Genomic DNA, 23,143 nt, shown 5'->3' with positions numbered 1-23,143 from the left:
TACAAGACTATTTCAGAAAAAGAAATCTGTTCATACAAAAGTCATCAATAAAGCCAAAGGGGAAAAAATTCTGATAAGACACCTAACACCATTATTTGATAAAATTCAACGTCTATCTTTGGCAAACCCATAATATTGCAAAGAATAAAAGGATATTTTCTTAATGTCATTTGCCATCAAATCAAAATTCATGTCAACAGCAAAAAATGAAACATTTCCATTAAATAAAACCAGTTACCTTCTATCAATATCTGAAAGGTCTAGCCATTGCAATAAGGAACGACAAAGGCAATACAAGATAAATATAGGCAGTGAAACATAAATCAAAACAGACTTCCCAAATTTGAGTCAGATTTTCCCCCGAGGGTGCAGCTTACCCAGGGCTCCTTTCCCTCCTGTTCTTGTATCACAATGCTTGTAGATAGGGCAGGTGCCCTTCTTGCTTTTCGTCGATGCCTCTAGATCACTGTTATCCCCGCTTCTCCATTTAACCCCCTTCCTTCACACGTGGAATGAATGGGCATTACAGGATGGAGGTTATGAATATGAATCAGACTACTTGGGCTCAAATCTTAGCACACCACGCACTAGCTTTAGGACCTTGGGCAAGTCATTTATCCTGTTGCTTCTGCTTTATCTGTAAAAGTAGTAAAAATGGTACCTATCTTTAGGGTTGTTTTGAGGATTAAATGACTATAAACTACTTAGAAACAGCATGGAACATAGTATGGTGTGTCCAAGAAAAATTTCGTATCTTCACTGTTCTCTTTCTTGTTGCAGCTTTCTTTAGCCCACAGCCTGGTCACTCCCCCTTATTCACTGAGAGTTTCGGCTCCCAGATCGCTGTCATTCTCCAATTCTAATTTCATAGTCATTGGCAATTTCAGTATCCAAATGATCTAATACAACCCTATGGCCTCTTGGCTCCTTGTTCTTTCTTCCAGTGAGAAGATACTCCACAGTCTTAATCCAGGGTCCGACTCTTTTAAAGACTAACTGCAACCCTCCACAGCCTCATTGTGAAGCATCTCAGTCCCCGGCAGCCCCCCTTGTACTTCACAATCCACTCCTGTGGTCTCCAACCCAGCAATTCTTTTAGCCCACCAGGATTTCAATCCATTGATTCAACCACTTGTTCAGTTCTTCATTTCTCTCATGCCTTCTCTCCTTGTATACCTTAAATCCCACAGTTCATCAGTACATTGCTGTCTTGCATAGACCCTCAACTGTCTTGCCCCTCTCTATCCTCAAACATTCCTGACAACCCCCGGCCTCCTGGCACCACAGTTTCCTTTGCTGGTCCCCCATTCCCCTAACCTTCAAATGTAGCAGTTCTGTGGTGCTCAGTCTGAGCCTGCACCCCTTATTGTCTCACTTGGTGATCTCACCCAGTCTCTTAGCCTTAAAATTATTACCTCCATTTGGGTTCTCCCAGAAGCAGAATCTGAAACGACTTGAGTGAGAATAAACAGTAGGAGACTGCGGGAACTATAGAGAGAAGACAGCCAGTGAAGAGTGTGTTCTTAAGCCAGCTACTATAGTAGGTGACTGTGGCTTAATCCCACAGAGAGAGATGCTGAGAAATCTGGCAAAATATATGCCTCGGAATTATGTCACCTGAGAGGCAAGAGAGCTGGGTATGTGTATACCAATCCCCGAGAGTCACTGAGGGCTATTCCAGGTGAGATAGCTACTGGCTTGCTACATACACCAGTAGAGCTGCCTTCCACAAGTAAAAAAAAAAACAAAAACAAAAACAAAAAACTTTTGGCAGAGATACAGCTAGAAGCAGAAACGGACTGGAGCACACTGGAAATTCTTAGGATAGAGGCAGAGCCCTGACAGCAACTTTAATAATCACTTGGATGCTGCTCCTCAAATTAGTCTCTAGTCCAGATCTCCTCCAAACTCGACTCTCATTAAACTGTCTACCGGACATCTACTTGCACTTGGATATCTAATAGACACCTGAAACTTAAAATAACTGAAACTAGTCTTTCCCCTGGAAACTGCACATCCCATAGGCTTTCAATTAATGGCAACTCCATTCTTCCAATTGCTCAGGTAAAAATGTTAGCGTCCTCCCTCGTTCTATTAATCTCATATCCCACATCCAACCCATAGTTTAATACTGTGGGTTCAGCTTTCAAAATACATCCAGAATCTGACCATGCCTTACCATCTAAAACACCACTGCTCTCATCCAAGCCACCACCATCTCTAATCTCAATAAGTAACCACCTAACGGCTGTGAGTGATTTGGACTTGGGTCTTGCCCCTACAGTTTGTTCTCAACATAGTTTCTAGTCATCTTTCTAAATGTTTTTCACCGGAGTGCGGGTTAGCAATTCTGAAACCCCTTTATATATCAAAATCAAACACATATATATAAGAACCGAGTTTCTCACTGTTGAAGAAAGATGTTTGCATATCCAGAATGGTGAAAGGCTATATGAAGAACTCACAGTGTTGAGTTGAATCCAAAGCATCAGAGTAAATTTATGGTTTTAAGGATTTCTATGTCCATAAGGGAAGAGTAAGGACTGCCAAAAATCTGCTTCTCCACAAAAGCAGTGAGAACACTAGCAAAAACTGTCAAAATAAACTTTTTTAGAACTTTGGAAATTAACTAAAGGCTTGCAACAAACCAAGAAGTGTTTCTTCAAGAAACAGCTGAATCTCAGTGAAAAAAGCCAGTGAATTTTAACTTGCCCTAATCCCGTTCCCCTATCCCTGTCTCTGTAGCAGCTTTGAAAACCAACATAACTATAGTACCTGTGGAAACCAACAGCCGCTGGAGGAAGCAGAATGGATTTGGAGCTCCCGACAATCTTCAGCCCGAGAGAACTGCCGCAATTTGACATTCTGGCAGCTCACTTAAACTCTCCATCCTCACTACCTGTCTTTATTTGACCCGACGCAGGCTCACTGGACAAACAGTCCTACCTGCTGTAGGCAATCAATGGTAATTGGTTAACACTGCAGCTGCCTGAGCCAACATTACTAGTTGGGGCCAACAAGAGAGTAAGGAAAAACTTAAAAGGAAAAATTGGGGAAGGAGATATCCATGGGGTCTTTGACAAGCTTGAACACATTCCTGAGAATGTGGAAGTTCATGTGTGTATCAGAGCTTTGTCCCTATACTTTGACCTGGCTGTCCTTGACACTACTCGTGCAAGAAGTGAAAGCTGAGGTACAGTTGTAAATTGACTGTTGGAGCATTGAAAACATGACCAATCAATCAATCAGTCATCTCTCTCACACACACACACCCCTTCAACAAAAGCTTAGAAACTTACTAGTTCAAGGCAATAAAAAGAAATCTCTATCCAATTATTAACTTACCACTAAAGATGAATAGAGACTTCAGTGACCACTCATGACAAAGAATACAATTTTACATAATTAGTCCAGGAAAGACAATAAATAGCAATAACAACCAGCAACAAATAATTACAAACCTTGAAAAAGGGATAATTTGATTTTCAGAGTTGACACATTACATTATTTCTGGTTTTCAACAAGAAATTATTAGACATGCAAAGAAACAAATATATGGCCCATACACAGCCCGAAAAAGCAGTCAATAGAAGCTCCCTGAGAAAGTCCAGATAAAGACTTTAGTCAGCAACTATAAATATGTTCTAAGAACTAAAAGAAACCATGTCTAAATAATTAAAGTATGATAGTGATGTCTCATCAAAGACTATCATTAAGCAGATAGAAATTATATTTTTAAAAAAGAACTAAATAGAAATTAGGGAGTTGAAGAATACAATAACTGAAATAAAAATTCACTCGAGCCCAACAGCAAATCTGAACTGACAGAAAAAAAAAACTAAAAATCAGTGACTTGAAAATAGTTCCAATGAGATTATACAGTCTACAGAACAGACAGAATAGAGAATGAAGAAAAGTGAACAGAGACCTGTGAGACACTCAAACATATCAGTATACCGACTATACCAAGCACAATGGAAATCCCAGAGGAGCAAAGAGAAAGAGGCAGAAAGAATATCTGTAGTAACAGTAGCCAAAAACTTCCTGAATTTTATGAAAAACATTAATTTTCATAGCCAAGAAACAGAACAAACTCCAAATAGAATAAACTCAAAGATATTTGCACTTATATTCATCATAGTCAAACTGTCAAAAAACAAAGACAGAGAATCTTGGAAGAGGCAAGAGAAAGCAGTGAAGAAACCTCAATAAAATTAACAGCTACTTCTCCTTAGAAACAATGGAGACCAGAAGGCGGGGGGTGACACGTTAACAGTGCTGAATGAAAAAGACTAGACAAGAATTCGATATCCAGTAAAACTATCCTCAAAAACTATCCAGACAAAAAGATGATTTATATCCAGCAGACTTGCCCTACAATACTAAAAAGAAAATCCTTAAGTTGAAATGAAAGGAAACTAGACTTGAATCCACATGAAGAAATAAAGAGCTCCAATAAGGTAAATACATAGGTAAAATAAAAGTATAATTGTATTTTGGTTTGTAATTCTGTTATCTAATTTAAAACAATCACATTAAGAAATAATTTAAACACCATATCGGTGGGCTTATAGTGTATAAAGATGTAATTTATATGACAGTAATAGTTCAAAGGAGAGTAAGGGGACAGATAATGATGCCTCATCAAAGACTATCATTAAGCAGGTAGAAATTATGTTTTTAAAAAAGAACAATAAAAATTAGAGAGTTGAAGAATACAATAACTGAAATAAAAATTCACTCAAGGAGCCCAACAGCAAATCTGAACTGACAGAAAAAAACTAAAAAAAATCAGTGACTTGAAAATAGTTCCAATGAGATTATACAGAAGTAAGGACAGTGCTGTTTTGTTTAGTGCCTGGCACATAGCAAGCAATTAATAAACGTTTACCGAATGAATAAATTAACTTGTAATTGTTCTGTGAATTATTTGTAATCATTCATTTAAAACATGTCTTCCGCACTAGGCTGAATATTTACAAAGGCAAATATTTCAGTTTTAGTTTGGAAATAAAATACTTATACACATCCCTTAACTAGAATGACAGAGAAAATATTACAGGGATTATTATCTCTGGTAGCTGGGATTTGGGGGGGATTTTTCTTTATTCGCATATCTGCACTTTACGCAATGACATTTTTTGTATAATTTTTTAAATGCAGAATACTAACTAGAGAATGCCCTTTGTTTAAGTGAAAAAAGATAGTAAAAGTTATATAATGTATTATCCCATTTTCGTAATAGAATATGAATGTACATAGAAAAAGGGCTATTAAGAGATACTGAAGTTTACCAGTGCCAGGTCAAAGGGGTGCAAGATTAATGCTTGCTTCTCATTGCTTGTCTCTTTCATAAATTCTCTACACTAAAAACATATATTCCAAGCAAAAGCAGTGGAATGAACACATAAACTCCCACTTGATAATCCACTAAAATGACAGCAACTGAATTTTTATAAGGTTTAAATCCACCAAAATGGGAGAAAGGGGAAATAGCAACAGCATATTGAAAGGTAGAAAGCAGATTGTCAGCAGGCAGACTACTTGGTTGACCCAAGAAAACTGAATCCAAAACCAGCCACAGAGAAGCCACAAAAACTTATTCTGATGCACAGATGGCCCCAAATGCTCAGGAACTGGCAGAAGACCAAGTACCTCTGGATGGGGAAGGGTGATAATAAGTTGAAACTTGGTTTAAGAAGCAGTTATATCCCAATTTCCACTCTTCAAAGTTAAGTGACCCTACTCCAGCAAAAAATGGATGTATTTTCCTCTGGAGAGCATATCTGGACCAAGGACTCTAGGCACGGTTGAGGGCAGCCTCGCTGTGCTGAAATCAGGGTGATAAGTGAACAATTAGCAGATGCTGAGACCCCCGCTCCCCGCCTTCTACCAGCCCTTGGCCGCCAAAGTGCTGGCAGCCAGGTCGGAGACAGGGTGAATCTTCTCTGGGGAAGCTGCCCTGCCTGCCAGAAATGACTTAGAGAAGATGGCATGGGAGGCTCCCCAATTTGATAACCAGCCAATGGCTGCAAAATTATCCTTCAAAACTGAGGGAGAAATAAAGGCTTTCTCAAACAAAAATTGAGGCAATCTGCTGCTAATAGACTTACCTCGCAAGAAATGATATAAGAAATTCTTTAGAAAGAAGAAAAGTGATAAAACTCAGATCTACATAAAGGAAGGAAGAGCATCAGAGAAGGAATAAGTGAAAGTAAAATAAACATTTATTTTTCTTATTCTTAATTGATCTAACAATAATTTGTTCAAAAGAGTAATAACAACAATGTATCTAATTATATGCTTTATATAAATATACACATACATAAGCATACATGCTTATGTAAAGTGAAATTAATGAAATGATTATATGAATGTCATATAATTACATAAATGAAGTTAATGAATGACAATAATGAAACAAAGGATGAGAGGGAGGAATTAGGATTATTTTGTTATTATAAGATACACTACCCATGAAGTGGTATAGTGTTATTTGCAAATGAACTTGGTTTAGTTGTAAATACGTATTGCCAACTCTAGGGTAACCACCCAAAAAAAAAAAAAAGTAAAAAAGAAGTATAACTAACATACTTATCAAGGAGAGAAAATTGAATCATATCAAATGCTCAATTAAAACAAAAAAAAAGGCAGAAAAAGAATAGAAAACAAAAATAGGAACAAAGAACAAGGGCAACAAATAGAAAACAGTGACAATTATGGCAGATATTAACTATCAATAATCACTTTGAACATCAGAGCCTAAATGCACCAATTAATTACAGATTGTCATAGTAGGTCAAGAAAGGAGACCCAAATATAAACCCACTTTAAATATAAAACATAGAATAAAAGTGAATGGGTAGAGAAAGATGTACAGGCAAAATAATAGCCAACAAAATATTGAAGGAGAAAAATAAAGTTGGAGAACTGACACTACCTAACATAAGACTACTATAAAGCTCCAGTAATCAGGCAGCATGGCATTGGAAAATGAATAGACAAATAGATCAACGGAACAGAATAGAGAGCTCAGAAATAGACCCACATAAGTATAATCAACTGATCTTTGACAGAGTAGCAAAAACAATACAATGGAGCAAAGATAATCTTTTTAACAAATAGTACTAGAACTACTGGACATCCATATGTAAAAGAAAAAACCTCGACACAGATCTTACACCCTTCATAAAAAGTAACTCAAATGGATGGATCACAGACCTAAGTGTAAAACACAAAACTATAAAACCCCTAGAAGATAACAGAAAAAATTGTAGATGACTTTGGGTTGGCAATGACTTTTTACATGTAACACAATCCATGAAAGGAATCAGTGATAAGCTGGACTTCATTAAAATTTAAAAATGCTGCTCTTCAAAAGACACTGTCAAGAGAATAAAGACATAACAAACTGGGAGAAAATAATTGGAAAAGACTTGTCAGATAAAGGACTGTTATTCAATACATACAAAGAACACTTAAAACTCAACAATAAGAAAACAAACAGCCCACATTTTAAAAGGGCCAAAGACCTTAATAGATACCTCACCAGAAAAGATATAATGATGGCAAGTAAGCATATGAAAAGATGCTCAGCATTGTATGTCATCAGGGAAATGCAAATTAAAACAAGAGTGAGATACCTCTTCGAAAGGCCAAAACCCAAAACACTGACAACACTAAGTGCTCATGAGGATGCAAAGCAACAGGAGCTCTCTCTCATTGCTGGTAAGAATGCAAAATGGCACCTCCACTTACAAAAACTAAACACACTCTATGCAAACAAACTCAAAACATGTCCACACAAAGCCTACACATGGATGTTTATAGCACTGTATTCACAATTATCAATAGTTAGAAGCAATCAAGATACCCTTCAGCAGTAAGTGAAAGAATAAACCATGATACATCCAGACAATGAAATACTATTCAGTGTTAAAGAGAAATGAGCTATCAAGCCATAAAAAGACGTGGAAGAACTTTAAATGCATATTACTAAGTGGGAAAAGCCGATCTGAAAAGGCTAAATAGTATATGATTCCAACTATATGACATTCTGGAAAAGGCAAAATTATGGAGACAGTAAACAGATCAGTGGTTGTCTAGAGTTAAAGAGGAAGAAAGAGATGGATAGGTGGAGCATGGAGGATTTTTAGGGCAGTGAAACTACTCATGATTCTAGAACAGTGGATATGTCCTTATACACTTGTTAAAACCCATAGAAGGTACACCTAACGTGAACTATAGACTGGGTGATAATGATGTGTCAGTGAAGGCTCATCATTTGTAACACATGTACTACTCAGTGGGAGGATGATGATAATGAGGGAAGCTGTGCGTGCGTGGGGACCTTGAGTATATGAAAACTCTCTGTAATTTTGCTGTGAATCTAAAACTCTAAAAAACAAAACCAAGTTTTAAAACCAATGACGACAAAATTTAATAAATGAAAACAGAAATTTTTATTTTTTAAAAGACAATTTTCCAGAATCGAATAACATATTTTCAGTTTGAAAGGGCTCACTGTGTTTGTGTTATCATAGATGAAAACAGAACGACACCAAGGTACATAATTGTAAAATTTGGAACATGGGAACCAGGAAAATTTTCTACAAATTTCCTGAGACAGAGAAAAGTTTTGGATTCAAAAAAGCTTCCCGACTTCTAAACAGCAATATTGGAAGACAGGAGGCAATAGCTCAGGCATTCAAGATTCTGAAAGGAAATTATTTCTTGCCTGGAATTCTGTGTTTATGAGGATGTGTCTTCTCAAGAAAGAGGAAGACCTGGGATACAAAAAACAGAAGAGTCACATAGGACAGAGGCCAAGGAATTCCAGGGCAATGGTGACAGAAGACATCAGGGTAACCACTGCGTAGAGGGGCGGAGGGGGGGGCGGTCAACGGGCAGCTGTCCATATCACAGCAGGTCAGCAGCCTCCAGGGAAGACTTTCTTAGGGAGATGAAATTGTGAGAAAATCTTATTTACCCAAATCTCTTGAGAAGAGATTATATAAGAGGCCAAGAATTTAGGGTTAAATCACTGAGATCAGCATAGAAAACTAAGCAAATGGAAAAACAAGACAATTATTAAATCCAGAGGGAAAAAGTTTTGAGAGAAAACAAAAATAATCGTAGTGCTTTGGCTGTGAGTATATTAATATAATTATGTAAACGGTAAACAAGGCTTTTGACTGACCCAAATTATGATCTCTGTATACTGGTAGGATGGGGAAAAGGAAGGATTAAAGTGGGAGAATGGCAAGGACTCAAGAGAAATAAACATCCATCGTAGACCACACATTATGGCTACATCTGACAATCAAGATTTTTAGAAATGAGGAGGAGGTAAATACCGAAAGAAACAGTTAAAATCATGGTTCCTCTGGAGAAGAGATTAAGAGTTGGGGGCTGTTGTCAACAATGAACGCTGAGATTTTACCCTGCTTGCATGCTAATGAGTTAGTTTCCCACAGTTTTCATGGAGGATAGCAGAAGACACACAAGACTCTTGGAGCTGAGACAAAGAACAGTTTATTATTCACATCAGTAATATGAGTATTAGCTTTTTTACTTTGTTCCCTGAATCCCAATCCTCACAAAGTAGTGCCAAGAGAGCCAGAACCTGTACACTCAGTGGGTTGCCTTACAGGAAATGAAGCCTGAGCTTAGAGAACCTGAATTTTTAATAATGGTCAGTAGGTCTGCCTGCCTTTTGCTTCAGGCCATTAGCTATTACGCCTACAAAGATAGTAGGAAACAAAGTAAGGCAGTCAGTGCCTCACTCACAAGATGTGCAGAAATGCAAGAGACTATGTAGAACTGATTTTCAAAACTGCTGTTTTTCATTATCGACCTCCTTAATTATTTGATGTAAAAATTTTACATGCACTTAAAATTTCCATACAAATAAAAATCGAATAAGTTGGATATTTTAAATTATTGAAACAACTCCCCCAGCCCTACTCCTACTGAATGGACATATTTTATTTCCAATAGGGACCCAAAGTTGGAGAAAATTGGAGAAGGAAGCTTTCTGAAACTTTGCGCAGGGCGGGTTTGTCCGCAGGAAGGGCGGTCGCAGACCCAGCCGTGCCCACCCCCCACCCCACCCCTCTTGGGACAGCGCGGCGCGCCGGGGGCCAGGCTCCTCCTGGTTCCTGAACGCCAGGTCTGCACCTGTCAGACCCAGACCCGAAGGTCCATGCTGCGGGCTGTAGGGGAGTTGCGAGCCACAGGTGTCAAGTGCTGGAGCAGCCTTTCTGTAGTTTGCGTCGATTACAATTATCGGAGGGTGAATGGAGCCTCGCAGAAAATCAAGAAATACCAGCACAGACAGGTTGACGTGAGCGGCAGGGCTCGTCCTGTGGCTGAGGGCCGGCAGAGTCTCTCGAGCCACCGTCGAAGGCGCGGCCCGGGCGCCCTCGGTGGCAGGGCAAAAAGAGGGACGGGGCAGCTCGGCTTCGTCCCCCGCAGGGTCATCGGCCCCAGGGGGACCCCGGCCCAGGTGCGGGCAGCTGAACCTGCACCACGCCCCCGCCAGTGCGCTCTGGGCCCATAGGGCCCGCGTGCTCAGCCAGGCCCCGGGCGGCCTGGCGTGCGGTCCCATCACCGCCCCCTCGCCGGGCCTTCGACCTGTGGGGCCGGCGCGGAGCAGCTTTGCCGATAGCGGGGATGCGCCCTCAGCACTCCATCCGGCACCGGCCACCGCCCGAGGCCGCGGAGGAGGGCCGAGCGCCGAGCCGGCAGGCATATCGGCCCCATCTCCCGTTACATAAGGCCGCGCCCCTATCTCCGCGGGGCATCGCCGCGACCGCCGGGCCGGGCGCCTTCTCCTACGCGCGGGGGCGCCCCTCCCACAGCTCCCCGCCTGGGTTTTGCTTGTCCTGGGGAGTGGGGAGGCGTTGACTCATCCTAGCGCAGGGCTCTGGGACTTGCGCAGCCCATGGTGGTTCCCCACTCCTTTCCCCATCACAGAGACCCCACATGAGATGCCACTGGGCCTATTCTACAGACGAGGATACTGAGGCCCACAAAGCGGCAGCAGGCCAGACACAGAGAGGCCACGCGGCGCAGGCTTCCGCAATCAGGGCCGGCAATTGGGTGGAAAGCTTGGGGTTTGGACAGAAGAGAAGTGGGGGGTTATGTTATGGGTGGGAAGAAAGAGTCCAAAGGCTATGAGGCTTCTGAGAAAAAGGGACAGCTCCAGCACCTCTTGGAAGACCCTTTTTGGAGGTTGAGCTCCATAGAGGGTGACAGAGGAGCCTAAGTGAGGGGTGGCGAGCGGGGCCGGAAGGGCAGGTAGCTTAGGGCTAGGGGAGGAAGCAGAGAGGGAGACAGCGTGACATCAGCACCCAACACGCAAATGCTGCCGCCTCTGTCGTGGAGGTTTCTGGAGGACTTCTAGAGAAATGAGGGAAGAGCAGGAAAATGGTTACCTGCCAGAGTCCCTGCAGAGGGTGGGCTGCTCATGGGGGACTCAGCAGGCCCTCATTCTGCAGAAGGGAAACTTGAGGGCAGGGGTTGGTCCCACGAAGACTGATGGGCAAACATGGTCCCCCAGGTCTCAGTGACACTGGGAACAGTCACACTCTCTGAACTGGGTTAAGGCTCAGCTACCTCCCACAGAACTGGCACTTGAAGGGGGTCCCAGCAGGACAGGTCCACGCCCAAGGCCTGGGGAAGTTCCCAGGGTCCCAGCTGCCTGTGCTTAGTTATCATCAAAGCAGCCTTAAAAACTAAAGGTCCCAGGAGGATCCTCGAATCTGACTGGATCTTTCAGTGGAGACCTGAGAATCTGAACTTTTAGAATCCTTCCTACATTGGGGCTATTGGGGAACCAGGTGAACCAAAAGAAGTGAACTTCACTCTGCTCCTTTTTCCGTTTGTATTTTGTATCCAAAGCAAGTAATACTTTGGTAATGCAAGAGACCAGTTCACTGAATAAATAAAATCCCCCAGTTCCCATACCTGGTGGACTAGGGTCGTAACACTGTCTGCCCAAGCACATATAGTGACCCAAATAGGTCTGAGGACAGACCCCGGGCGGGCACTCAGGGTTGGTCACCAAGCAAGACTGCTGGAGTTCGAGCTGGCATGGCTGACACCAGGTTCCCCTCAAGGCCCTCTCACTACCCCTGAGTAAGTTCATCCAGACCTTGGAAACTGCCCCCAGATCCCTCTAGATACTAAGTCCACAAGAAATCAAACTTTTCCTTTATGTGACGCTGGATTTTCCACAAAGTAAAATCAAGAAGAGTAAAGATGTGGTTTCTAGATAGTGCCCGCCAAAGCGGGGACCAGAATGAGAGCGTCACCACTTGGGCCTATAAAAGCTGCCACAAGAGACCAAGGCCACAAGCCATTCAGCTTAAGCCAGCCTTCGTGACTGCTCCTGGCTCCTCTCATTTGGGCTCTGGGCTCCATGGCGCTCTGGTTGACCTTGGTCGTCACTCTCACCTGCTTTGGTGGTTTCGCCTCCCCAGGCCCTGTGCCTTCTCCCTTCACGGCTCTCAGGGAGCTCATTAAGGAGCTGAATAACATCACCCAGAAGGTGAGTGCCCACTGGCCAGGGTCCCAGCTCTGAGGGTGCTGGGTGGGTGACTCCGGGGAAGGGTACTGGTCATGGTCTGGGCTGTGAAGGCCAGGCCTGCTGCTAAGATGCCTGTGGGTCAGGAAGAAGCCCTGTGGACCAGGGGACAGGCCTGGCCATCAAGGGGAGAGAGGACTCAGGCTGGGGGTGCGACAATATGGATGCCCCCATGAAAGGACGTGGCAGAGCCCTAGGTCCCACCTACTCCCCAGCCTGGCCCTGAACAGAGCAATTTCTCAGCCATTTCTAAATAGAGGAAAGTGGAGGAGGCCAGTACCATCTCAGAACCATTTTGGCACCTGCCAGCAGGATTCAAAGGCAATAATAGGGCCATTATTTACGGCATCGTGGTTAAGCCCGTTCTTACAGACTGGTTCACCTCTCCCTAGTGGTGACAGCTCACACTTTCTGAGCACTGATTATGTGCTGGGCTTGGCCCTTTGCATGTCATTTCTTCACTGCCGACCACCTCAAGAGGCAGGTACAATGACCCTGTTTTACTGACTAAGCCTCAGTGAAGCTAATTCACAAAAGCAGGAGTCAAACCAGGCCTGGCTAACACCAGAGTGCCTATTCGAACTTCAGTGCTCCCCAGTTCAGAAGGCAGGGTGTTTAAACGCTAGATGGCACCGCCTCGTATCTGCTTGTCCTGGCCACCCTCTCCCTCACTGACCCTGTCCTGGCCCTTCCCTACAGGCCCCCTTTTGACAGGCCTGGTGTCTTTTGTCCTACCCTAGCCATGGCAAACTTCGTACAAGGCTTGACCCTTACTGATTGTGTCATTTCATTTCCTCTCTTGGCTCAGAGATCCTTGGACAGTGGGTCTCCCCCACTGTGCAGAACAGGAAATGAGGCTCAGTAACATTGAGGAGGCAGGGCCTCCCTCAATGTTGTGCCAGGGATGCTTGTGGGCCTGATCCCCACAGAGACCTGGCCTGGGCTGACTGGGGCAAGCCTGGGACCCCTGCCAGCATTCAGCTCACTGGCTTTTTGCTCACCAGGGACCCCTCTGCAATGGCAGCATGGTGTGGAACGTCAACCTGACAGCTAACCCGGTAAGGACAACTTGGGTGCTGGGATGAAGGTGGCTAGGCGTGTCTTCTCTGAGCCCTGCTCACAGGGCTGCAGGTCCCAAGCAAGCTTCGAGAGCTTCTCTCTCTCCCCTCATCATCTGGGCCCCACGTCACCACCCAGACCCACCACCTGCAGGCCTCAGTCTCCCTCCTCCTCTAAACACACTGGGGGTGCCCAGCAGGGCCTGACACGCAGCGTTCTGTCCCCTGCAGTACTGTGCAGCCCTGGAATTCCTGACCAACGTCTCTGACTGCCATGCCATCCAAAGGACCCAGAGGATGCTGAGCACACTCTGCTCTCCCAAGCCCTCATCTAGGGTAAGCTCCCTGCCCCGCACCCCCACCCTGCACCCCTCCTGCCAGCTCCAGGGGAAGCTGGCCAAGTGTCCCCCCACCAGGGGGCGTCCACTGTGGCAGCAGGAACGTGGCCTTTGGGATTTCAGAACCTGGGCTCAAGGGGGCCTGACTCCCACCTGCGCTTCAGTTGCCACATCTGTAAAATGAGGGTAATAACAGTACCTGCCTAATGGGGGCTTCTGTGAGGATGCAACAGGCCGGTCCCTGGGAAGCCCCGGGTGGAAGCTGGCCATCCTGGCTCTGGCATTGTCTCACTAACGTGCCGGCCTCTTTGTCCTACAGCAGGTTTCCAGCCAGCCCATCAGAGACACCAAAGTTGAGGTGACCCGGTTTGTCAAAGACCTGCTCCAACATCTGAGGAAAATTGTTCGCCATGGAAAATTGAATTGAATTCAACTGAAGCATGAAAAACTAGCAGAATTATTGGCTATGTCAAACTGGAAATGGGGAGGAGGGTGAGGGAAGTGGGTATGACCTTAGCTTAGACTTCTGCTTGTGCTGCCTGCCTTCAGCCCAGCTGGCCTCAGCAGCCCCTTGCCTTGGTGCTCGGGGCTCGGCCTCCTCCATCTGGGGCTCCTAGCTTGGGGGACAAGGGTGAAAAAATTGCCCCACAGACCTCTCTTTCCTCAGAGCAAATTGTAGCATTACAGTGGGTGCCACTCTTGCCAGACACGTGGTTGAAGAGGAACCTGCTTTACACAAGGGCAACTGAGGCAGAGAGCATCTCAGGCATAAGTCTTCTTAGCCTTATTTATTACTGTGTGTTATTTAAATTAATGTATTTGTCTGTACCGGGGATAGGGAGGGACTGTTGCTGCCAGAACTTGGAGCCGAGGGCATGGGGACTCGGGCTCCAGCACTAAAGCGGCCGGTGTGAGTCCCGGAAATAAGTACTGTGCACGGAATCCTGCTACCTCACTGGAGCCCTGAGGCCGAGGCTCTTGTCTACTCACGGTCGGCCCTCAGCCAAGAAGTAATTTATTGTTTTTCCTTGTATTTAAAGTTAAATATTAAAATATGTTATCAGAGTTAATAATATATAGAAGAACAGCCTAGAACACTGTACATAGTATGCATGAATTGAGAGGAGGGGTCATTGGATATGTGTTTTCATTGGCTTTGTCAAACTGGAAGCCAGAAATAAAGATGACAAAAGATCTGATGGTGTTTGCCTTATGTTTTGGCCTTCAAGAAGGCTGGCCTGTGCTCTCAAGACTCTGTGGAGCTCTTGCATAGGCCAGTCAGTTGGAGGAGGGGTCTAGGATGGGGTAGGGGGTGGGAGCCAGGGATGGGAGCCAGGGACAAGACCTGGGCTGAAAAAAAGTAAGCAAGCCACTGGGGGAGGGGTCCCACCCTGGAGGAAATCTCCAACGTCCTGCCAGCAGAGACAGGGAGGGCACTCAGGCTAGGTTGCCAGGGTTCAAGGAGGGTGTCTGGAGCAGACAGACCTCAGAAGTCATCTCATGATCACAGCCCTTGCTGACTGGCCAGGCTCTGGTGTCTCCCTCACAGCTCTTTTATGAGTCACACGCCCTCTGGTGTCTCCCTCAGAACCTCTCTGAGGCTCAGAGAAGTTAAGGTGGCTTGCCCAAGGTCGCACAAGGAGTAAAGTCAGGCCTTTAAACTCAAAACTCACTCCAACTCCAAAGCCCATACATTTAACAATCTTGCCTCCCTCTGTCCAAGTGTCATCTGGCCTGAATGCACCACTTTTATAATATTGTCATCAACCTGTTTGGGCATCTCCCCTGATGGGGAGCTCACTATCTACTTTCTAGGGACAGCTCAGTCAATTTCTAAACAGGTCTCATTGTCTGAGAGGGCACACTCGCCACCTCTGTGAACGAAGATGCACCAACTGCCTTATGGCCCTGGACTGTGATACAACTGAAGTGGAGAGCCAGGGCCATGGGGCCCTGGTCAGATGGCTCACTGTCTCAAGGTCTTTTTCCTTCTCCCTCGGCCCAGGCCAGCAGCTGGAGTGCCAGAAGCAGCAAGCCTCAGCAAGCCACAGCTAACAGTCGTGCCCGTCAGCAGTGGTTTCTGCTGTGAATCTTTGGGAGGTACCCAGAGCAGAGGCTGCCCCAGAAGAACAGACACCTTTGCAGTGGTTAGTAGGTCATCGGAGACCAGTCTCAAACACTGAGTGGCAGGCAGGTGCCCTCCCTGGGGAGCCCAGAGCCCTGTGGGGACACCTACAGCAATGCTCAGAAGTCAGTGGAGGCAGCCACCCAGGAGTGGTGAGAGCTGCTGCAGGCAACAGAGGCCATAGCAAGACCTGTCCAGGGAGTGGATGACCGCAACAAACTGCAATGGAGTGGACCCTACACTTGCACTCAGGCAGAGGTAAGGAAAGAAGCCACAGTCGATGGTCCAGGATACTAGGGATGCTTGGCCCGGGGAAGGAAGACCTGGGGAGGGGGCAGGGGGGCTGAGTGTCCCACGGGCCATGCAGAGCAGGGACTGCACTGGTCTCTGTGATCCCAAGGGGTCTCAGAACCTGTTCAGTCCCACCACCCTTGCTGAGGACAGCCTATGGCCTGCACTGGACCAGCCTTCTTGGCTGGTGACAACCAAGACACCACATGCACTCAAGGCCGAGCACCAGAAAGGTGTCTTTAAATGATGGAGGGTCTGGAGAAGGATGCTCGACCCGGGAGGGCAGGGAGGTTGCAAAGTCAGGGATGAGGGTCGGAGGGAGGCAAGGTCTCTACTACCCCCTCCATCCAGATTCGAGGATTTTAGGCCAGTAGGATATTTATGGAAGATTGATTTTTTTTATTCAGAACTTAGCGATCTATCTGCTGGTAGCATCGCTTTTGATCCGTGTCTTCTCTGCCCAACCACGGCGTTGGCCTGTCTCCCTAAAAGGAAGATGGAAAGTCTTCTGGTGACATTCCATGTGCATCTCCCAAGAACAGAGGCTGGAATTGTGCCTGTGTGTGGGAGGGTCCCTTAGAGTTTCCCAAGGCTGTACTCCAGGCTACCCAGTCGGGATGGCCCTGCGGCTGCCAGCACAGGGCCACTGGCCCCACCACTAGGGGTCCGCAGTGTGCCACATCCAAGGCTACCCACAGCTCCCTGTCTGCATCTCTGAGACTGTCCCCCAGACAGGGGACATGGGCGGTGTGCAGTGAGTTGGAGGGGATTCAGGGCCTTCCAGGGAAGACGGACTCCACACAGAGCCACAGAACTAAGCCACCGCTGGTGGTGACAGGGAGGTGAGTCCAGCCAGGGATGAGAGAGAAAGAAAAAGCAGAAAGAGAACAAAAAGGTCTGTGTCGGCCATAGTGGCTGAGAGCATTAGCAGCCGGGGACGGACCCCCGGAAGTATTTGCTGGGAGTTTTCTCTACCAGCTTCTCTCTTGCTTTTTTCATGCACAGAGGTGACCCTTGAACGGGCCTCGGAGAGAAAGGGGGTCAGGAAGAGACAGAGTGCTTGGTGAGTGGGAGGGGAGATGCTGGTTGTGGGGCCCGGGGCAGAGAGCCCTTTGGCGCCCCCGGGAACCCCAGGCCTGGGAGGTTTCACTGGAAGAGGGGCGGGGGCTCAAGTGAGAAGTGAGACACTCGAGTTTCCTGTGAACTCGGCACCAAACACCTTTGTTTGCCGCTCAGATGAGGTGTCAGAAACACCTGAGTCACCTGGGGGTTCTCCGAGGCTGGCCCCCTGAACTGCTCAGGACCCAGGAAGACAAGGGCCTCCATCGTGTGTCACTGGGGTTTATCAAGTCCATCAGCTTATCACTTTCTCATTATGATCAACGGGGAAGTGCCTTCTGCTTATGATCATAATCAGTTGGTCAGTAGAGCAAACTCAAAAAACCTTTCTTCCCTTCGGCAGACGCCCCTGTCTGAGAAGGCCCGGTCCAGTCCAGGAGGCCGGCGCTTCCGGATGGCGGCCTGGACTGGGACACGCCGGCCAGTTCCCTAGCCCTTCTAGAGGGCGAGGCTGGTGTCAGAACTGGTGGCCGTATCCACGATCACCCTCCCACCCACGCGGCCCACTCCTACTCTGAAAAAGAAAAGTCATAAAGCCTCATTATCTCCATTTCTCGGCTCCACCCAAAAGCAGCAGAGCAAAGGGTTTGCAACGAACTTTCCCAGATCAACTGATTTCCTGGCAGCCAGGGGGGCCCCGTGACGGAGGCTTCGAGATCCCAGAAGCGGGTTTCTACTTACGACCTCACTTTCTGTTGCTCTCTCTCCTTCCCCTCCTCAGTCCCTTCTCTTGTGGAAAGTGATTCTCGAAGCATCCTGCGAGGCCACCCCCAGCCACTGCACTGCCCATGTAGACGCTGCCGTGTGGTCACTGGTGACGCAGATGACAAAATTAAACAGCCACTCTCGTCAGTTCCGTGTTCTGCATCATTTGCACAAGCCTGTGGCCCCACGGCTCCTCCCGACACCCACGGGGGGACTGCTGTAGACCCGCGTCTGCCAGCAGGGTCACACCGGCCAGAGGGTCTGCGGCCCCTGCCGAGCCGGGGTCCCGGCCAGAAGGAGCCACAGCAATACCACATTAGCAAAGCAACTGCTTTTCCCATCACACTTTTTTTTTTTTTCCCTACATTTTCTATGATGAGCATACATTAATCTCCCACTGGAGAACAAAGGCAAATTGAATTAAAAACAAAAATTTTTAAAAACATGGAATTGATGTCTGGTCATGAGGGAGCTGATCAAAATGAGGGTGGGGAAGGGGCCAGCAGCCCTCCTCCCATGGATGGGGACCTCACAGTCAGATCCTGCCTTGCCAAAGAGAGAAAAAGCCTCTCCGTTCTTGGTCGCCTTCAGTGACCCCGGCCTGCCAGGCTGGGGCAAGATGAGACAGGAAAGGGTAGGCTGCCAGCCTGGCTCTGAGGTTGCCGGGATGTCCGTGCCCTGCGGACAGATGGTGAGGTCCTGCAGACCCCTCGGCCAGCTTCCCTCTCTCAGGAGAAGGAACTTCCACCCACTTCTCAAAGAAAAGAGAAGCCAGTGGCCTACAGACGACTTCACCATCCACTCAGCAAAGCTGGAGTCCAAGGCCCTGCCTGTCTTGGCTCCATCTTCCCCTTAGTCCCTTTTCCCCTTGGAGGGGTCCTCCTTGCATCTGTGCTCAGGATCCCATGTCTCCTGCCTTCTCCAGGGGCTCGGGACAAGGACTTCAGGGTCCAAATAGCCCTGGCTTCCAGTCCCAGCTGTGCTCCTGACTGCCCTTGTGACAAAGCCAAGTCTCAACTGCCTGTCTGTGGGGTGGAGCTCCATCCATCTCTTCGACAAGTATCTACAGAGGCCTTTACCAGGTGCCAGACCCTGCTCTGGGAGCTGGAAGCCATGGTGAACAAAACAGAGTTTTGTAATAGTGGGGACAGAGAATCCACAAAGAGAACGCAGAGTGTGCAGCTGGAGGCAGGTGCTCCAGAGAACAAGGAGGCAGCCAGGGGCTGAAGGGCAAGTGGGGGCCGCCATGTTGTGAGGGGGTCAGAGAAGTCCTTCCTGGTGACACAGTGCGGGATGGAGATCTGGATGAACTGACGGAGGGAGAAAGGCACTCAGCATAATGGAGGAAAACGTCCAGGGAGTGGGGACAGCAAGTGCCAAGGCTGTGAGCGTGAGGGGGGCAGAAGCCACCAACCGAAGAGCCTCAGACTCTGGGCTGCTCGGCTTGGCCACCATGCCTTTCCCTTGAACTCAGATCCAGTTCCCAGACGCCCTTGAAGTTGAAGTCTGGGTGTGAACTCTTCTCCAGCGAGCTGCGGAAGGCGGGCAGGCACACGCCACCTTCCTGCCCCTTGGGGGGGTGGGCATGGGAACTTTATCTCCCGGAGCAGTTCTGTGGGTGTCGGGAGGCAGCTGAGATGGCAGCTCTGAGGGCCCTGGACTGCAGTCTTGGGGGTGTGATTTTGAACTTCAGACATGCAGCGGCAGCCTCGAGGGTAGCAGTCCTTCCTATTGGTCACTTCTTCAGGGTTTGGGGCCCAGCCTGGAGCCTGCTCCATTACTCCTCCCGCAACATGTTGACAAGCACCTACTTTCTGCATTAAATGCTTTCTGCCCAAGGTGCCCACAGCAGTATTTGTTTCCTGCAGTGAATCCAGGTACATGTGAGGGCTGCTGTGTAGCAACTAGAGGTGACGCCCCAAATAAGTCTTCTCAAAGACTAAAAAGGGGACACATCCAGGACAGACGTGTGTGGGGAAGTGTCCACTGGCAAAGCCTCCACTGGCCCTGTCCAGACTTGGGTTTGCCTATTAAGTATCACAGTCATTCGCCCAACCAAAGATATGATCAATAATAATAACCACGATAGTGTTGTCATCTGCAGAGCACTCACTATGTGCCAGGCACTAGTCCAACTACTTTAAAAAGATTAACTTTTGTATTCTTCAGAACCACCTCGTGAGGCAGGTACAGCTGTCTCCCTCACTTAACTGAGGGAGCTGAGTGGTTTGCTCGAGGTCACACAGTGACACAGTTGAGCAGCTAGCACCGACAGGCGGCGTGGGCCCACTGTGTGCTATGGAGGCGTCCAGCCAGCCACCCTCGATGGAGAGGCGTGTGCCTGGCACTTTCCACGGTTCCGTCACTCACTCCTCAGAGAAATCCCATGAGGAGAAGCTACATTAATTCCATTTCACAGGTGAGGAACCTGAGCCCCAGAAAGAGTTAGCGACCTCCCATGATCACCGTGTGGACAGGTAGCTTGTTTGCTAAATTCAGCGCTTATAATTGGTATGTTCCAGGGCCTGAAAGGAAAGCTCGGCGGCCACACAGGGGCCAGAGCTGGCTGTCAGCTCTCATGCAGGGCCAAGGGGAGAAGGTCTGTGGCTGACATGGCCGGCACCAAGCAGATCTTCAGGTTCCCTCTGAGCCTCGGAGCCCATCCTGCCCGCCTCACACTGTCAGCGACCATGATGCCTGTGGGCTGGATGAGTCTGTCCTTGACGTGCAGGTCCCTACCTTCCTGGCCTCTGCCCAGACAGACGCACGCAGGGCTACTGTGGAGCTACATTGCAAAGGACGGTCCATTTCCTCCTTCTCTTCCTTTGAGGGGACATTCTGGTCACTCTTAGTGTTCTGGAAAACTAGCCCTTTTTTCCCTGTGGCCTCCTCTAACCATTGAAAAAAACAAAAAGCAAAAAAGAAGCTGTGTTTGGCCTCTGAGTTACTTGGTTCCCATATTACATTCCTTTTCTGAGTCACATCTTTGCCCCCAGAGCCCTGAGACCAGAGTCTGGCTATCAGCGAAGGCAAGCGTCACAAAAACAACTGCTGGATATGTGGATGGCTTTCTGTTGCCCCTTACAGCCTCCTCGGCAGAGGACCCTGCTGACCTCCCCTCCTCCCCAGCTCTTCCTCAAACCCCAGGGCTTTGTGAGGGGCACGCTACACCCGCACTCTGCTCCAGTGTGTCTGCACTTCCAAGTTCACTATATTAACTTGAACCTTTCCACAGGAAAATGCACCATTTTACTCCAAATAATAGTTGACTTGAATTTGAAGTCTCCACCTGTCCTGGAAGGAACTGTCTGCTCTTCTCATCATAAATCCCACCCATCTGTGTGGTGAAGGATTTACTTACTCTAGGAGAAAAAAAAAACAATGGAATCTAATGTAAAAAAATGGGCAAAGGACCTAAATATTTTTCCATAGACAATATACAAATGGCCAAGAGGTACATGAAAAGGTGTTCAACATCACTCGCTATCACGTAAAGCACATCAAAACCACAATGAGAAACCACTTCACATCTGTTAGAATTGACCATTAACAAAAAGACAGGAGATGACGAATGCTGAAGATGACGCAGAGAAAAGGGAACCTTTGCGCACTGTTGGTGCGACTGTAAATTGGTGCAGCCACTATGAGAGACAGCATGGAGGTTCCTCACAATACTAAAAATAGAACTACCATACGATTTAGCAATTCCACTTCTGGATACATATCTAAAGGAAACAAAAATACTAACCAACAATACTAACCTCTATGTTCATTGCAACATTATCGACAACAGCCAAGACATGGAAACAATCTAAGTGTCCACCCATGGATAAATGGATAAAGAGGTTGTGGTACACACACACACACACACACACACACACACACACACACACACTCACGAATATTATGCAGCCATAAAAGGAAGGAAATCCTGCTGTTTGTGATAACATAGGTAGACCTACAGGGCATTATGTTAAGTGAAGCAAGTCAGACAGAGAAAGACAAATATCGTTTGATCTTACTTATAGATGGAATCTAAAAACAAGTAAACAGACAGAGAAACCAAACTCATAGCAAAAAAGATCAGATTTATGTTTACCAGAGGAAGGTGGGGAAATTGGATGAAGGTGGTCAAAAGGTGCAAACTTTTAGGTATAAGACGAAGTACTGGGGTGTCATGTGCCACATGGGGACTGTAGTTATCGCTGCCGTGCGGTGTACTTGAAAGCTGTTAAGAGAGCAGACCCCAAGAGTTCTCATCACCAGGAGAAAAACATTTTTATTTTCCTTTTTTGTTGTTGTATCTATATGAAATGATAGGTGTTAAGCTAACTAAACTTAAACCTAAATAAACTTGCATTTGTTTCACAATATATGTAAGTCAGATCGTTATGCTATACACCTTAAGCTCATACGGTGCTGTATATAATTATATCTCAATATAGCTAAAGGAAAAAAGAAATATCAATTTAAAAAAATTAACTTATCCAAAGAAGTCTGGCCTTTGTCCCCCACTCTTGGGAGATGAGCTCTCAACCCCTGAAATTAAGAATTTGGCTGGTTTTTGTCATTACTTCCTGAGAGGCAGCCCCTAAATCCTTGGGATTTCCCAAGTGCTATTCATGCTGGGCCCTGTCCTTTATCTTAATGAGGCAGCTCAGGGTGGGGGGCCGGCCACATCATTAAGCTGTTGTGATATCAGCCCAACTCCCAAAGAGGGGGCCGGAGGATAAAGCCACCTGACTGGTCAAGGGTTCGGCCACACCTCCGGGATAGCATCCCAGTAACTCTGGACACCAAAGCCTGAGTGAGCCACCCTGGTCAGCAGCACTCTGTGCATTGTCACACATGGAGGTGCTGGGGAGGGGACACATTCCGACTCCATAGGGAGAAGACAGCAGAGGCTGTTGGGGACCTT

General features: G+C 46.9%; 1 protein-coding gene across 1 annotated transcript; it reads left to right on the top strand.

Moving 5' to 3' along the window:
- The first annotated feature begins 13,578 nt into the window (after positions 1-13,578).
- On the top strand, positions 13,579-14,515 carry IL13 (interleukin 13). The gene is made up of 3 exons (XM_025040561.1): positions 13,579-13,647; positions 13,879-13,983; positions 14,305-14,515. The coding sequence occupies exons 1-3, from the start codon at positions 13,615-13,617 to the stop codon at positions 14,410-14,412; spliced, it is 246 nt and encodes an 81-aa protein (XP_024896329.1). The 5' UTR covers positions 13,579-13,614; the 3' UTR covers positions 14,413-14,515.
- The last annotated feature ends 8,628 nt before the right edge of the window (positions 14,516-23,143 follow it).

This window comes from Pteropus alecto, unplaced genomic scaffold (assembly GCF_000325575.1).
Source record: "Pteropus alecto unplaced genomic scaffold, ASM32557v1 scaffold78, whole genome shotgun sequence".
Lineage (NCBI taxonomy): Eukaryota > Metazoa > Chordata > Mammalia > Chiroptera > Pteropodidae > Pteropus > Pteropus alecto.
The sequence above is the reverse complement of the archived record's forward strand: the minus strand, read 5'-3'. Positions and strand labels throughout refer to the sequence as shown.